This window comes from Molothrus ater, chromosome 4 (genome assembly GCF_012460135.2).
Source record: "Molothrus ater isolate BHLD 08-10-18 breed brown headed cowbird chromosome 4, BPBGC_Mater_1.1, whole genome shotgun sequence".
In the NCBI taxonomy this organism is placed as follows: Eukaryota; Metazoa; Chordata; class Aves; order Passeriformes; family Icteridae; genus Molothrus; species Molothrus ater.
The window spans coordinates 31,334,688-31,350,963 of record NC_050481.2 but is presented as its reverse complement, the minus strand read 5'-3'; the positions used below and the strand labels follow the sequence as shown (position 1 = coordinate 31,350,963).

Here is a 16,276-nt window from a genome sequence, read left to right as displayed (position 1 = left end):
TCTGGCAATGAAAGAAATGCAAGAACTGTTTGACACAAACAGACAGGTCTTTTGTCTACAAATGCCTCGACTTCTGGATTCCTGGCTTCACAGGCGTGCAATGCAGTGCAGCTGTGGCCATCCCAGGGAAAGCAATGAGCTGGGTGTTATTTGAGTATGCTCTCAGCAAATACAGTCTGAGAGTTCTGTCCTCTGAATAGTTACAGTTTGACAGCTGCTATTTATTATGAGAAAAACAGCAACTGTAAAGCTGCTTGCTACTTTATTTACCTGAAGCTAAGCAGCAACCATGCTGCTACGATATTAAAAGATAAATTTTTCACTTAGAACTTCCGACCCCAAATCACTAGGGACCAATTGGTCAGGCTGCTGGCCATTAGTTACCAGCGTTTTTTTAATGTCTTGACCCCTTCCAAGATTAAGCACTACTCAAAATTATTACAAACACTGTATTCCTGGAATTGGGTTAATAGAGAAGACTGCTGATTTTGCATACAAAGCTTTGTAGCTCCTACCTGTAAAGTGCTGATGTGAACAGGAGTCCCTGTGCCATTCACAGTGTTCTTCTTGGCAGCATTTCCACCCTTCCCTTCTGCTTGCTCTGCCTTGGCAATCTTTGCTTTTTCAGCTTCAATTCTCTTTGGATTGTTTAGCATTACCTGAACCACAGCATATTCCACCAGTGATGCAAACCCAAAGAGAAGGCAAACAATCAGCCAGACATCTAAGGCCTTCACATAAGACACTTTGGGAAGTTCAGCAGCAAGAGTGGTACATTCAGATGCCAAGCTGAGCACTGAGAAAATACCTACAAAAAGAGAAAACAATATATTGAATAAGAAAACTTCCCTTTGATGACACTGGCTGTGCTCTTCCTCTGAAACAGACAATAGTGAATGATGTTTTGCAACAGTGAATGGGACTTCACGATGTGGTCAGTGCAGGAGGAGTACAAAGTGCACATGCCTTCAGCTAATGAACAAGTTAAACACTTAGGTAGTGCAGTTAATGATGAATTACTAATAATGATTACCTTCATTTTATAAACAGAGAAACAAATAAGTGAGGCTAAACTAGTTTATGGTTTCTTGTCCCATCACACATCACACAGTTGGGAAATGGGGTTTCCAAAGACTTATCTTACAATGTACATCTAATTCTGGGAAGGTGGAAGAGAAAAATATGATACTTAAACCAAAAAATGTAATCCTTTAAAGTAGAATAGCATTGTCCCAGAAATCTAAACTGTGCTATAGCAGGAGCAATTCTCTGAATGAGCTGTTCACAAGTGTGATATTTAGATCATAGGTAAAAGGGAAGTTTTTGTTGATGAGCAAAGCTGTATGAGCAGATCAAAAAGCCTTTGTTCCCAATTCACTGAGAAGATGAAAACATGGAGGTGGCTGAGGGTCACAGTCATTTCCTATTTGAGCTTCTAGGATCAAGAAGAAGTTTTCTAGATAAAGGGCATTTCATGAAGCCCTTATCATGAAAAAAGCCCACATGTGCAGAGGCTGTTAGAAGGTCACACTCATCATGGATTTCACCAAGCATTTCCCCTAATAAGGCTTCCAAATGTCACCATCAACACCGGATTCATATCACAAGAGACAAATACAAGTTTGACGCCAAAGAAAGATTTTTCACAGGCTCCTGTGAAAATAGTAGCATGAAGAGCTACATTTGGAAAAAGCCAACTTTAGAAATGGCTGTCATGTAGGGAAAAATTAGTTCAATCACCATGTTCAGAATGTCTCATTTTGGTTTTGTGAATGCTAATGATAAAAATCTTTATTTATGAGTGAGAGGCTTAATGAAATAGAATTGATGTCTATAAAAATGTTGGCCAAAAGGAGTCTCAACTATGTTTCTTATAGTGCATTATTTTTTTTTTCATTCACAAGGAGATTATTCGCTTCAGATCCATTTTAAGTAACTGAGGATGTGAAAATGTAAACTAAAATAAAACTATCTGTATTGGCCTATGAAAATATTCATTTCTACTTGATCACAAGCAACACATTCTTTAGCTAGTGTTCCCATTTGGATTTCAGTGAGATCGATATGGTATTTTATTTAGCATTAATCTCAAACGAACAACTCACTAGCTCTTAGAACACTGAAGCATAAAGAAATCTTTATGGTAATGTGATTTTAAACCACAAAATTTTATGATGTTTTATTTAGAAATATGTGGTCTCAATGTACCACCGCAAACCTGGAATTTTTTTTTGTCCATGGGGATAATAAAGAATGATCAGATGTGTTATCTCAGAACAGAATGATACAGCAAATACTGAACTGAATCCTCAGTGTACACTCTGGCTTACTTTCCATCTACTGTACCTTGTTTGAAGCATTCACATGCAAACAATGTATGCACATCAAACAGCTCTGTACGTTACTGAGCTCTTGGGGTCAGCAGGCCATGCCAGAGCTGTAGTCCTGTGTACAACCCAATTAGTCAAGACAATATTGTTACTATTAACTCTGTGTCCGGCTATTTCATAATAAATGAAGGGCCTGCCTACTATGTTGGGCTGAGCAGCATGACTGTATGAGCTTGAAGTACTTTCATGAAGTGAGTCTCTAATGAAATAAAGCCAGTCAGGTAACAAGTGACTGGCTAGTTCTTGTAGTTCTTTTCCAAAGAAAAAGAAAAGAAAAAGTTCTTTTTCAAAAGAAAAGAACTTCTTTTCCAAAGAACTACAAGATGCTAGTTCTTGTAGCAAAGATGCTAGTTCTTTTCCAAAGATCGTTTCTATTAATCTTCAGAAAGACTTTTCCAATAGGTAGCTATTAAGAGCCTTACTTGCTATCCTGCTTTCTTACTCACTATTCAAATGTTGAAATTCCTGTAAAATGCATATTGCCTGTGTTTGCAGCATCACCCATGCATAGATGGATCAGATTTTTCCAGGCTGAGAGGAGTGGAGACAGTGTGCTCTTCACCCAAATGCTGGAACTACAATCAAGTGAAGTCTTAATGCCAAGGTGGAGTTTACAGGACTTGGAATGAGCAGAGTTCAGTGAAAATGGTAAGTGGATAATGGAAGTGAAGTTGCTTTCAGGGTCCAGTGTCATGTAGCCAAAGCAACTGAGAATGGCTCAATGGTGTTACAGTGGATTGTGACAGCACGTGAAAACGCAGGTTACCCAGTGGGACTCTTGCAGCACTTGCATCAGGATTGATCCAAAATGACAGCCAGGATAGAACAACAATTAGCAGTGTAGGAGCATAAACACCCATCATGTAAAATCCAACTTGTCTTCTTAAAGTGAAGATTACTTCTACACAAGTGTAATAACCTTTAAAGAAATAAATGCATTAATGTTTAATGTGTTTTGCAGATGAAAATATCTTTGCAGGTGAAAATATCTTCCAGGTCTTTTTCTGCTTAAAAGCAAAAGGTCAATGCTTTGATTTTCTTTATAAAGGTAAAGACTTTAATTTTGAAAAAAAAAATAAAATCAAAACACAGATTTACTTAAGCACCAAGTGTGGTTAGGGTGTGGTACTTTGTGTAAGGAACTCTTCCATTTTTCAAAGCAGCAGGAGGGTGAAGTGACTCCCAGCTTCAAGATGCAGTTCAGACAAAACCAATGTAGTCTAGCAGTCCTACTAGTTTAAGCTCATCTGAAAATCCTACTTAGCATTATTTTGTACAAAAGATTAATTAAGAAATATTAGTCCAGCGGGTTTAGAATGGAATGAGGTGAATGAATGTGACTAACCAGAGATTTCCTCAGTACTGAAAGTCGGTACAAATGACTTCTAAAATTAGTAAAGACATTCTTAAAAAGATTCTAGAAAAGCTGCAAATTTTGTAAACAAGGAAGAATGTATCTAAAGCATACAAACTTCAGACATTGTTTAAAATGAATTCAACCCAAAACAAAGTTGCAGTTACTAGATGTTTTGCTGGAGATAACAAATGTATCAAGAAGTCTGATAACCAGAAAATAATTAATGTCCATATTTTCACTCAATTAGAAGAACTGGAATTTCTATGTTAATAATAACACAACAGTGTTGGAAAAAGCCTGAAAACTTCAAAAACTATTCTATCACAAGAAAAAGGTGTTATATTACATATGTTATATTACATAAACTTCAAAATTGAAATCAGACTGTAATTATCGATCCAATTGGTGAGATACTTATTTAGAAGATAAAATGTGTCAAAAAGTTCTCCATTTACCTTCCATATTCCATCAGTTAGGTGCTGTACAATGATATGTCATCATAAAAGTGCTGTTTGGGCATACAGACACCACAACAGCAAAAGTATAAAACATTAAGGACAAACATCATTGTGTAGAAGACACTATACTGAATTTTATAGCTCATTCCATCATCTTCAGTGATCACTTTGTTGAGAAATTTTCCCTCTATAATTTATGAATGGATTCCAGACACTTTTAGGTTTTGTTTTCAAATAAGAGATGACCTTCAAACTCATCATTTGTTTGTGTTATGTAGGAAATTCATTCTGTATCTCTTCATTTGAATAATATTTCATCAGACAGAGTATGGTATCTATTGCCCTCACCATTCAGCTCAAAAGGACCTATTTGATCTGTCATAAAATTGATGAATAACAGGAAATTTGCAAATATAAATATTCAGTGTATTGCTGCAAAAGAAGCCCAGATTTGCTGATCCTCTTTCAACTTAGGTAAGTATGATAAAACATTAGTTGACAGAAATAGGCAGTGAAGATTAAGGGTTTTTGCAATTGTCAGGGAACTCCTACAAAAGACATAATTTTGAAAATCTGCTCCTTGAAGCAAAAGTTCTCTTGATTATCTGACAAAATTATTTAGCTCTGTGTGTGAAATCTGCTGTTAAAAAATACCTTCAGCATAAGAATTTTCAAGTAAATAAAAAAATGGAGCATTGAAAACAGCCTTTAAAAATATTTCATCATACTATATATTTGATTCACATTACTGAAATATTAATTATGATTTTGGTTATGAGATTAAATGGAGGTTCTTTACAGAATGGATTTGCAGTAAAAGAATTGCAAAAACTTTTCAAAATGGTTCTCTCATGGTCTTTCTTTAATGTTCAAAGCACACACACACAGAATGTGAATAGTTTACTGAACATTTTGCACCATGTCATTTGTGGTCACAAGCTGCTGAAACTTGGGAAAACACCAATAATTTTCTTTGTGTATAATTCTTATATATTTTTTCTTCCTAAAAACTTAGGGTTCCTAAAATAGGATTCCTATCTAAAGTTTTTTAGACATTTAATTTCAGATTTAGGGCATACCCCAAAATAATCACAATAGTATACAAGTTTTACAATTTTCCCATTTGTATGGATTTCATTTGGGAAATGCAAGATCCATTCCTTTAGTTTTTACTACTTTATGGACTATTTTTTTCAGTAATTTCATTTTTTAAATAGGAACAAAATATTTCTCTCGCTGCTAAGAAAGGTTTTGCCATATCCTGAATGCCATCACTGCTAGCTGCTAGATATGCTTTCAAAAAATCAGAATTTTTCTGAAGAGAGATAATTTCTTATTATTTACAAATTATAAATCACCTATGAAGAGTGGATGAATTATGTTCTTAGCATGAGATCTCGCTCATTTTTGCAGTTAAAAACCAAAGCCTTCTTTTATTTTCATTATCTTTTCCAATTAAATTCTTAATTCTGAGATCTGCTAAGATTCCCTGAGATCGCTCCAGGCTTGGAATCTACCACAGGAGCAACTGCAAGTAACAGAGCCTCCACTTCAGCTGAACAGCCAACAGGAAACTTTCAGAGGGTCTTCAGAAACTGCAGCACCACAGACTTCCCAACTGAGTTTTAATAGAAGATTTATTCCCATGATGTAAAAGCACAGACTAAAATACAGCTGCTCTTGTAGAAAGACTTGTGGTTGTCACAGCATGAGTCATTTGGATATAGTGGTTAGCAGGAATCAATCAAGGTGAAAAAGGTAAATCATTAAAAGCCAGAAAGCAGAAACCATTGAAAAAATTTGTGCCAACACTAAAAAAATAATCATAGGAATAAATAAATAGAGGGCTGAGGATTGGAAGCAGCTTTCAAAAATGACAGAATTTCCAGAACATTTAGAAAAAGGAAGAATCCGTAGGGTGAAGCATTTGGAATTACACTCTAGTACTATCCACTTATGGAAAAAATATCTAACCAGAAAATCAAAATTTACCCACTTTGCTGCAACTGGCATGATTCTGCATGAACAATATTTCAGAGAAGTTTGACATTTACAAGCATAAACAGGTATTAGGACCATAGAAATAAAATGGTGATAAGACCATGATATCTGTAAGTAAAGCCAAGGCAAACATTTAATCTCTTCTTCAACTTGGATATTTCTATATTTGAACTAGAATAATAGTTCAAATTATTGAACTATTATCATAACAATTACTGAACTGTTATTGTCACATATTATATTTACCACTATATGAACCACTCATTAGTTAAAAGTAATCTATTTTATCCCAGGAAATGTAAGATGTGGACTGGAATATTAACCATTAACTATAAACAGTAATTGAAGGAAGCTTAGAGTTTTTTATCAAGGACATAACTTATATTACCTACCTGTGCCTTTGTAATACTTGGTACAGTTACCATATTCAATATCCTCCTTTTTAATATCAAACTGAGGCAGAGCAATTTTCTCTAGCTGTACAGGATCTCCAGACTGCCAGATAAACCGTAAGTCATCAGTTGTGTAACCAACTGCAAGACAAAAGAATAATAATAATTGTCTAAAGATCCACCTCAATCACAGCAAACTGCAAGAAAACCTAGCATATATGTATTCTATATCTTTCAGTCTTTTTATTTCCTGCTCAAATAAATAAATACAAAAATTAAATAATCTGCAGCTGCATTTTTATGTGGGCTGAAGTTGGGACTTAGTGGGTGAAACATTACATTATCAGCAATATTAGGATGACTAAGAGGTATTTGTTACAGGGTGTACTTTTCAAACAAAGAAAGCAAAGCTGTACTTTCCACAGATTTCAAGCCTCCATCCTCATTCATACTCTACTTCAGCAAAAATATGAAAAAGATGAATTTTAATGAGTCTGAGTAACTTCAAAAGAATTTAACAACTCAATTACTGTGATGAATCTTGATGTTTGTGTAAAACAACCACACTGCTTATTTTCTTGGACTAAAAGCCCTGATTCATGGCAACACTGCCATTCAGGAAATATTTGCCCAGGAATTAGAGCAGATGTGCAGTCCTACAGAAATCAGCTCAGTGCCTTCCTGACCCACTGAGGACAGACAGACCTCAGCAAACCTCTGAGCACCCAAATCATATTATATACACCAGCACCAAGTGAGAGGCAGTGCAAGTTAGACTCACAATATTCAAGAATAAAGCAGTATTGATTAAAGATGCATAATCAGAATCATGATTTACAAGCTGTTTTTTTGCTACCTTCTGTTCATTAAAGATTAACTTAATTCAAACAGAGATAATGTGTGTTAGATGGAAACACAGATGAGGAAACATAAAAAAGATGGAATTGGAATGCATCATTTTGCAGTTCAAAGCCTGAGAAAAACGTTTAAACAGCCATTATTTTTCTGGAGGCATTAGATTACTCCTTTTAATTTTTGAAAACCAGCTGTGATTAAGAAAGAGAAACTGTTTATAAATGATGTCTTTATGATTCACAATAATTTAATAAAAATCACAATGTTTCAAAGCTTCATAATCTAATACACTATAAAAGATTGTTTTAATGTTTCACTCATAAAATCATTTTCACCCTATTACAACACACAGCACATCACAAAACTGCCAAGATCCTTTATGATAACAATTACTGGAGAGTGAAAATTGTGTCTATAGAGAATATGTAGAACTGAGGATTATAACTGTGGATATGAGAACATCCTAGTAACAACTGCTGGCCTTTTTTGATTTTGAAATTTAGCAAGTAAAAACAAAATATTGATTTGAAAATAACCTAAGAATAAAACTGCCAATTGCTAGCAGGGAAAACTGGAAGGACAGATAGGAAGTCATGGGTACCTTTCTTACTTTTGATAACTGAATTAAAAGGTAGAAGAAAGTTTAATGCACAGTCTTTTCAAAGAAGCAAATTCATTGCATTTGATTATACCATCTTGGCATGATTTTTTTTTAATGAGTAGTTTCTCCTTGTATGACCATACCTTTCAACTCTTGTAAAGTAAGTGGACTTGCTGGACTGAGAAACCTTAAGTGAATTTTTATTAGTATTACTAATTCCAGTTTAATCCCAAACTGACTTGGGTTTTCTATAACAGCTTACTCCAGCTAATGTACATACATAGTAGTGATGAACAAAATTACTATGGACATACTAAAATTCTAAAGATAAATGCTGACGATCAAAACCTAAATTGTAAAACTCTATTATGATTATTACTACTACTACTACTACTATTATTATCCTTGTCCATATTGTGATACCCTGCCCAACTTTGGCTAACATTACTATTTCTTCACTTGTGACTTCTTTTCCCTAACCTCACCTTTCCCACCAGACCTGCTGGAGTAAGAGCTGAACAAGTTTATATGTTACAGCAGGAGCAGACTGGAACAGGTCACCTTCCTTCTCTCTGCTTCATGCTCATCTTTACTTTGGAAAACAGAATTACCATGAAAGTGGGATCACCAAGGATTAAGCTGTTGGAAAAAGCTGTAGTTGAGTAGACACCTATATATTTGGGGCATGGAAAGGGAGATGGATTTCAGAAACATTTGTCTGCAACTCCCAGCATGGCATGCGCTGGAAGCCCTTCAGAGATGTGACCTGTTTGCCCTGTTGTAAGATTAAATCACCTGGAGACCAGGAATAGATTCCTGACTACATCCACAACACATCCTGAAGCCAGTTTCAAAAGGTTTGATACTAAATGATCTCACTGCTTTGGCATCAAATACTTTTCCTTTGGTACTGTATCAAAGCAGTTCCAAACAATACCAATGTTTCATCAATGCAAGGGGAAAAATTGGGCCCCCAAACCTAAAAATCAGCACAGGTTGTGGAAGTTAAAACCATCTGGAAAACCTTTTTTTTTTCCAAATGATATGTTTCCATTTATCTGAGTTTATTGTAAATGCTTTTATAAAAGGCATCAGCTATCAGTCTGGTTGATAGCAAAAGCTAAAACTAAGAGTGCACAGTGCCATAACAGTAAGAAACATCTTAAATAGGGAAATGTACATTGGTAGGAACCAGTGAGTATCAATTTCATGATTCATTAAAAATGTTGAGATGAAGTAAACAGAATTAATAATTTTTGTTTGATTCTCATGCATGCCTAGAAGAGAACTTTTTTTATGGACAGAGTGATTTACATACAGCTTTCCAATTGCATCTTGCAGCGCTGTGTATCCATAGGAAACAAGGTCAAGTCCAAAGGGCATGACAGTGTAATAGACAATCTGAAAATACAGAAAGGGAATTTAAAAACTGTGTGAGCTGTCAGGTAAGCAGTAGATGGCCATGAGAAACAAAAAAATCACAGGTTTTTCATATTTGTCTTCGTAAAAGAGCAGAAACAAAGTTTAGAAGTCATAATTAGCAGTTTGCAATGGAGATCTCTCTAGTATAAAATAAGACAATAAAATTTTATAGGGGATTTTAAACACATAGAAGCTCACAAATTAAAGAACTACTAATACAAGACAAAATACATATAGGTCATAGAATAACCAAACCAAATGTCCATATAGACCAGAGTCCTGTCTCCAGCATTGGCCAACGACAGACTTCCAAAGAAGAATATGACACTACAGCAATCTGGAAGTGTTATTTTGTCAGATATCCAGCAGCATCCAAAAGTTGCACCTCAATGGCTTCCCAAACCAGGAGAGATTCTTCAGTATTTAAGGGAAATCAACAGATTTTTTTGTCTCCAAGGAGTTGTTTTGCTTTCAGCTGCTTTCTGGAATCTAGGTGTCCTGGTTTCACCTGGGACAGTTAGTTTTTTCCCTAGTAGCTGGCACAGTGCTGTGTTCTGGATTCAGTGTAACATGGACAACACACTGATGTATTTGGTGGTGCTGAGTAGTGTTTAGCCTAAATCAAGGACTTTTCAGTTTTCCATACTCTGGCAGTGAGAAGGTACAGAAGGCAGCAGGGAAGGGATGGGCAGCTGTCAGCAGGTAGTGAGCAATTCTATTTTGTATCACTTGTTTCTCTTGGTTTTATGTCTCTCCCCCATTCCTCTTGTTACAATTAGTGTTAGCATTAATACTTTTATTTGTTCTACTTTGCTGCAATTTTTAAGCTGTTCTCAACCCACAACTTCTATGACCTTTACTTTCCTGCTTCTCCTTCCCATCCCACTGAGGCCAGGAGGAAGTGAGTGAATGGTACTTAGTTTCCAGCTGGGGTTAAGCCCTGCCCTGACACCACATAAAGTTTGATATGCACAGCATCTTGCAGCAAAGAATGCCATAGTTAACCTGCACACACTCTAATCATGCCTTTTTATCTATCCTCAGTCTGTCTCATAGTTCTTTCACTGTAAAAGAAGGCAAAAAATCAATGCTGACCACAGAGAATGGTCTCTCTGTGCCATTTGTGATTTAGAGACCTCTATGGCACCACCTCAATTATTTTGCTTTTTCCAGTGTGAAAAGTTCAGCCTTTCTCAGCTATCCACACCTTTGACTGTCCTTGCCTCCCCTCCTAGAGCTGGAAGACCAGAATTGAATTCAGAATGCAAGTATAGCATACTTTTATGCACTGGCATAACTTTAATCCCTAATACTTCCAAGAATTCAATTTACTTTCTCAAATAGTACTGAGCTATTAGCTGACATTTTCAGAGAACTATCCACTACTACTCAAAGCTATTTTTTTGGCTGGAAGTAACCAACTCTAGATGAATCAGGCTTTATGTGAAGTTAAAATTTTTTTTTCCCCTCATGCATAATTTCCAGTTGTTTACATTGAATTTCATCCCATACTTTGTTGCTTAGTCATTAGATTGATTTGTGGTTCTCACTGTTGTCTCTTATCTTTACTGTTCTGCTTATTTTGGTATCATCAAATGCACTTGCAAATTCAGTTTTTTAGATGATTTATGTTGAAAAGCACAGAACACAGAATAGATTTATTTTTGGAGGAGGTGTCAACTCTTTTACTTCCCCTGATGTGAGCAGTAGCTGTTTATTCCTGCATTTGGTTTCCTCATTCTTAACTATTTGTGCAAGAGCTTTCTCTCATACAAATTTTGCCATAAAGTACTTTGATAACTGGAGAGTCTTTCATTTATACATGATAATACTTCTGTAAACTAGAAACACAAGACATAGAACTTATGTATTTTAAAAATGTCATCAAACCACTGTCCCTAAAATAATTTATCTTACCTGCATACATATAATGTAAGAACATAGTGTGCTATTAAAATAAACAGAGTATTTTTAGAAGATGGCAATAATTTTTAACTTTATTGAACCTGGTTTTCTTTTTTGCACATTTTCAGAGACAGCTTTTCTATCCAAAACAATTCCATTATTATTCACTCAATATTCACTAATCATTAACCACTCCTATTGAGCTCCTTTATAAATACCTGCAACCCAGCAAAAATATTTGAAAAATATTTCAGTGTTTCATTTAACATTCGCTCTTTCAAAAGGGAAACTTCTTTCATAGCTGGAAGTTACTTTGAAATATTAATTTCTACACGCTTCAAAACTACAGAAGCAGCTGAAATCAAAACCAAGACCTTCAGAGCAATCAAAATGAAATGCTTTGATTGCCCAATGTATTTTCTTTTCTGATCACTGCCAGCAATAGTCTTGAGACTGATTTTTCACACCCTGTTTTGAAATGGTAAAAAATAACCCAAACTCTTTCATATTGTTTCTCCTTTTTTCTATCCTTTTCTACTCCAGGAAGCAATAGCTCATGTGAACCTAGCTTCTCAAGTGGTTCCCTCTTAAAGGTAATGTTGCAGTATATTCAGATAATCATTCTTATGTCTATCAGGGCAATATATTACAGCACACACCAGAAGAAAATTCACTTCATGTTAGAAAATTTAGCCTAATCTCTACAAACTGTAAACTATAAGCTCTCCATATCTGTAATTCACTATCACCTCCCTTTTAATCAACTAATTTGCTGGTTTAAGTGGATGACTATTTTTGTGTTCTTTGATAAACCAAGTTAAAACACCAAAAAGGTATATGTTAATTGCAATTCAATCGAACAGCAATGTGGAGGCTTCTGAAAAAAGTTATATGCAGTAAGGCATAGAAATTAATCAGGATTTTTTTCGCAGTACTTTTAAAAAACATACATATTCACAAATTTTATAATATCTGCTTTCCCTATATCTTTAGCAAGTAATCATCATTTACTTTAGTTGCTGTAAAAATTCAAGTAGTGTGCAACATATACTGTTTTATTGAAGGCTATATTTCAGATATATTATCCACTCCACTATGCTTCTAGGAACCTAAGAAATTATAAAAAGGGTTTAAATTTAGTTAGTTCAGTGTGTTAGGTTATCATGTATATAGACATCAAATTTCTCACACTTGCAGTGCTATCATCTGATTTCTTTACACATAAGTTATTGCAGCATTGTTTAGAAACTGTCTCATATAAATTTAAATGTTAGTAATAAATTGTATTACAATACTAAGGCTAATACAGAATATATACTTCACATAAATTCACTTTAAAAAACCAGTGGAAACATTTAAATAAAATACCTCATGCTGACTAGGACATCTCCATCCCGAAATATAAAAAGGAGGATATTTTCTTGTGTGACATCATGGAAGTTAGCATTTTTTTCATTTGCAAAGAATAAGTCTGGCTTCCAAAGACACTTAAACATAGTTGGGTCCACTGTCAGTGTATCTGAACCTCTCCAGTCATTGGGCAGTTTGAGTCTGGGGTCATTCCACTTCTGTCTTAGAAAGATGTTGACTCTATAATCCTGATCAGAAGAATAAACAAACATTAGATTAGCCAAAAGTCTAGCAAAAACCCCACAGAGAAATAAAACCATTCCACCAGACTTGGAAGAGAAAAAATTTTGCCCTGATTTTTCTATCACAAAGACAGTAATCACTATTCAAATTACATTATGAAGTATTATGTTTAACAGACTTTAGTACAAACAGATTACATCTCACTCATGGTTCTGAATACAGCAACTTTCCTTAAACAAAGGATCAAATTGCCACTCCAGAGTAATTTTTGCATTCCCTCAGTAAAAGCTCCTGTTACCCAGGCATAGAGAAAAGCATGCAGCAGGGCAGAGAGAGGCCATAGCTTGACTGCACTAAATGGCTGCAGGCAGCAGGCATGATATCACATCTTTCAGGATATCCTGTGAGTGCCAATTCCAGTTTACTCTCTATTTGGTTGTGGCACACTGATGGCAAAATATCATATTATAAAAGCAGCTAACAGACCAGGTAGGTAATAGATTTTATACTAGACACACAGAATACAGCCTCAAACCTTCTACCAGCGATTGGGACTATCTTGGTAATAGAAAAACTGATGACAGCTTGCAACATAAGTACTGAGGTAGCAGGTACTAAATGAGAAACAGAATCAGTCTCAAAGAGACAAAAATCAAGGCTTTACAGAGGAAATCTCCTCCTGAAATCAGTAGGAATCTGGCTGAAGGAAGGACAGTAGTAGAGCCATGCTCAATGAGAACCTAATTTTGCTTTTGGGAGCTGGAGTAGCATGTGTCTCAGGGCAAAATGATACCCTGCACGTGTTCTGTGCTTAGTGAAAGCTGTGTGCATCCAAAGGAAGAATCTGACCTAGAATGTCAGCTAGGATTTTTCAGTCTTATCTCTTAAGCCTTTTTGTTTTTTACATTTACATTTAAGCCAGCGCCTCTTTTTGATGTATATGTAAACTAGGCAGACCACATACAGAGAAAGAATAAAGTTATTGTTGAAAAGAAGTTAAACTAACCCAAACAAATGAATGAAAATTCTGTATGTAAGATTATTTCTATCTCCAGTCTTCACAGTTGCCTTCTATAGTGTGCTTTGCTTTTTCATAATTGTCTATTAGGTAGAAAGCCTCCTGAGATAAGGGCTGTGTCTTTCAGAGCAGTGAAAACACTGCTACTGCTCTACAATTATACCAAAATGCTAGAAATATGGGAGTGAAGATTCTCAACATATTTTTGATTTGTTAATGGATTCTGCATACAAACAAATTTTATAAAGTTTTTTACTCTCTGTGTCAAGACTCTCTTGCATTTTTTTGTTGATACAACTGAATTATCTTCTGCCGTACTTACTGCATTTACAGTCCAGAGCAGGTGCCATGTTGAGACAGTCATCCTAACTTCAACCAGAAGGAGTCCACTTGGCTAAGCCCTCATGCAGAATAATTTATTCTGATTTGCTCTGTATAGTTAAATACAGTGCCCACTTTCCCATGTCCAGTCGACCAGTTAAATTAGCCCAAGTATTTCTTTATTACACTATACTGTGTAATATTTTTCCTGACTGCATTGTGAGGAAAAGCAAAGCATCAAAACTCAGTACTTGTTATTTGCTGGTAGTTGGTTTTGGAAAAAATATACATAGTCTGAGTCTTATTTATACAAAGACCTATGTTGTCTTGCCAAGGTAAAGAAGAAGCAAAAAATGGTCAATATGAAGTGAATTTGTACTGGAAGGCTCTCATAGAGAAGCTTCATAATTGGAGGGAATTCAGGTCATTATCTCAGAAAGCATCTTTTCAATTATATGTATATAATTGAAAATTTCCTTTACTTGCTTCTTGCTGAAGTTCCCATTCCATATGCACGTCTTCTCTCTCAGTGAAAAAAATACTCTAAACCATATGAGATAAATACTGCATACCATTCATGCTCACAAGCATTACACCGTTGGTTACACTGAATTCAATTTCCCCATAAACAAGTGCATTACCCTAATTTCAAACAAAATAAGATGCCTTCTCAAAGCCATAGGCAAATGATAAGCACTGTGCAACACTTGCCTTCAGCTTACCCATTCAGTAGAAGGAGATGCTTACATCACTGAAAAGCAGAATGCACTGGCAAAATAAGAATTGGAAGTAAGATCAGGTGGATGCTATTTTATTTCCTTCCTTGCTCTATTACAAATTAACTTAAACACGAAACAATCAGACGTTTTGACATTTTAAGAACTTGAGTCTGTTCCCATTTAACTCAGAGAAAGAAAAATCTCATTAATCTAAAATGGGGAGGTTCAGGCCCAAAGTAGAGACATTGACAGGGATACTTGGACAGGAAGGCCACCACATACTTGAGGCAATACAGAGAATGTAAAAAAAAGCAAAGAGATGTCACAATACAAAACTGTGGCTAGCCAGACAACGATGTGCAAAAGGGCTGCTTCTTAGAAGAGCATGCACCCTTACAGCATCTGGCAGCAGTAAAGACTATGATCTGGTATAAATTTATTTTGAAAGAAGTCTGTGACCAGTCCTCTCAAATTTGCACAATGAATTTTAAGATTCAGGAAGTGTATTAGTATTAGGTTGAACAGGAGCTGAAGAAGCAGTCTGCATGGAGCACATGGTCTTCCTGGTGTACATTTTACAAATGTTTTTTTGAATTTGCAGAGTGATTGGCATTTTATAATAAAGGAGAGTCAAATAGCAACTAAAAAGGCTGAAAGTAGGGAAGAGGATGGAAGAGATATCCATCAACATCAGAGCTAGGAGGACCTGCCAGGTAGAAGGAAACACAGAAGTATTCTACAGGGCTTTGTTTTCCCATGTAACTCCAACAGAAGGCAAGTCGTTTTCAGGGAGCTTGGGAGGCATTCTAGGAAATATTTCAGAAGTCTACTAAACAGTGTGCATGTGGCCAGAAAACCACCTCAGGCCAGAAAGCAAGCATAGCCTATACATATCTCTGCAAAACAGAGCACATAGACGATCACGAAATGCACTCATACAAAGAAAGGCAACATAATAGTGTTTCCTTTTAATGAAGTAAAAAATGCCATTTTTAAGATTAAAATAAGGAAACTGAATGTTTTTTACAGTCATGAATATTAAAAAGACCTTTCTGTAAGATTTTAAAGTAAAGGAGAAGGAAGAACTGGTGTTTTGTTGCTTGAGTCAGTGAAGAAAGGTCACACTGCAAGCAAAAACCTTGAACATAGATTCTGTAGACAGAAAGACAGATCATCATCACAGAAAAAAAAATATAGCCCTATGGGTATTTATACCAGAAACTCCCTATCCCTAGGAATCCTTG

At 35.6% G+C, this 16,276-nt stretch overlaps 1 protein-coding gene across 2 annotated transcripts in view; it reads right to left on the bottom strand.

Moving 5' to 3' along the window:
• GLRB (glycine receptor beta) overlaps positions 1–16,276 on the bottom strand; it is a 46,473-nt gene that overhangs the window by 11,501 nt on the left and 18,696 nt on the right. For both annotated transcript variants that reach the window (XM_054514546.1, XM_036381691.2), the window contains exons 5-9: positions 12,750–12,979; positions 9,373–9,455; positions 6,599–6,739; positions 3,157–3,309; positions 516–808 (exon numbers count right to left, since the gene is read on the bottom strand). In XM_054514546.1, the coding sequence (XP_054370521.1) occupies positions 516–808; positions 3,157–3,309; positions 6,599–6,739; positions 9,373–9,455; positions 12,750–12,979 (900 nt within the window). The remainder of the gene's footprint in view (positions 1–515; positions 809–3,156; positions 3,310–6,598; positions 6,740–9,372; positions 9,456–12,749; positions 12,980–16,276) is intronic.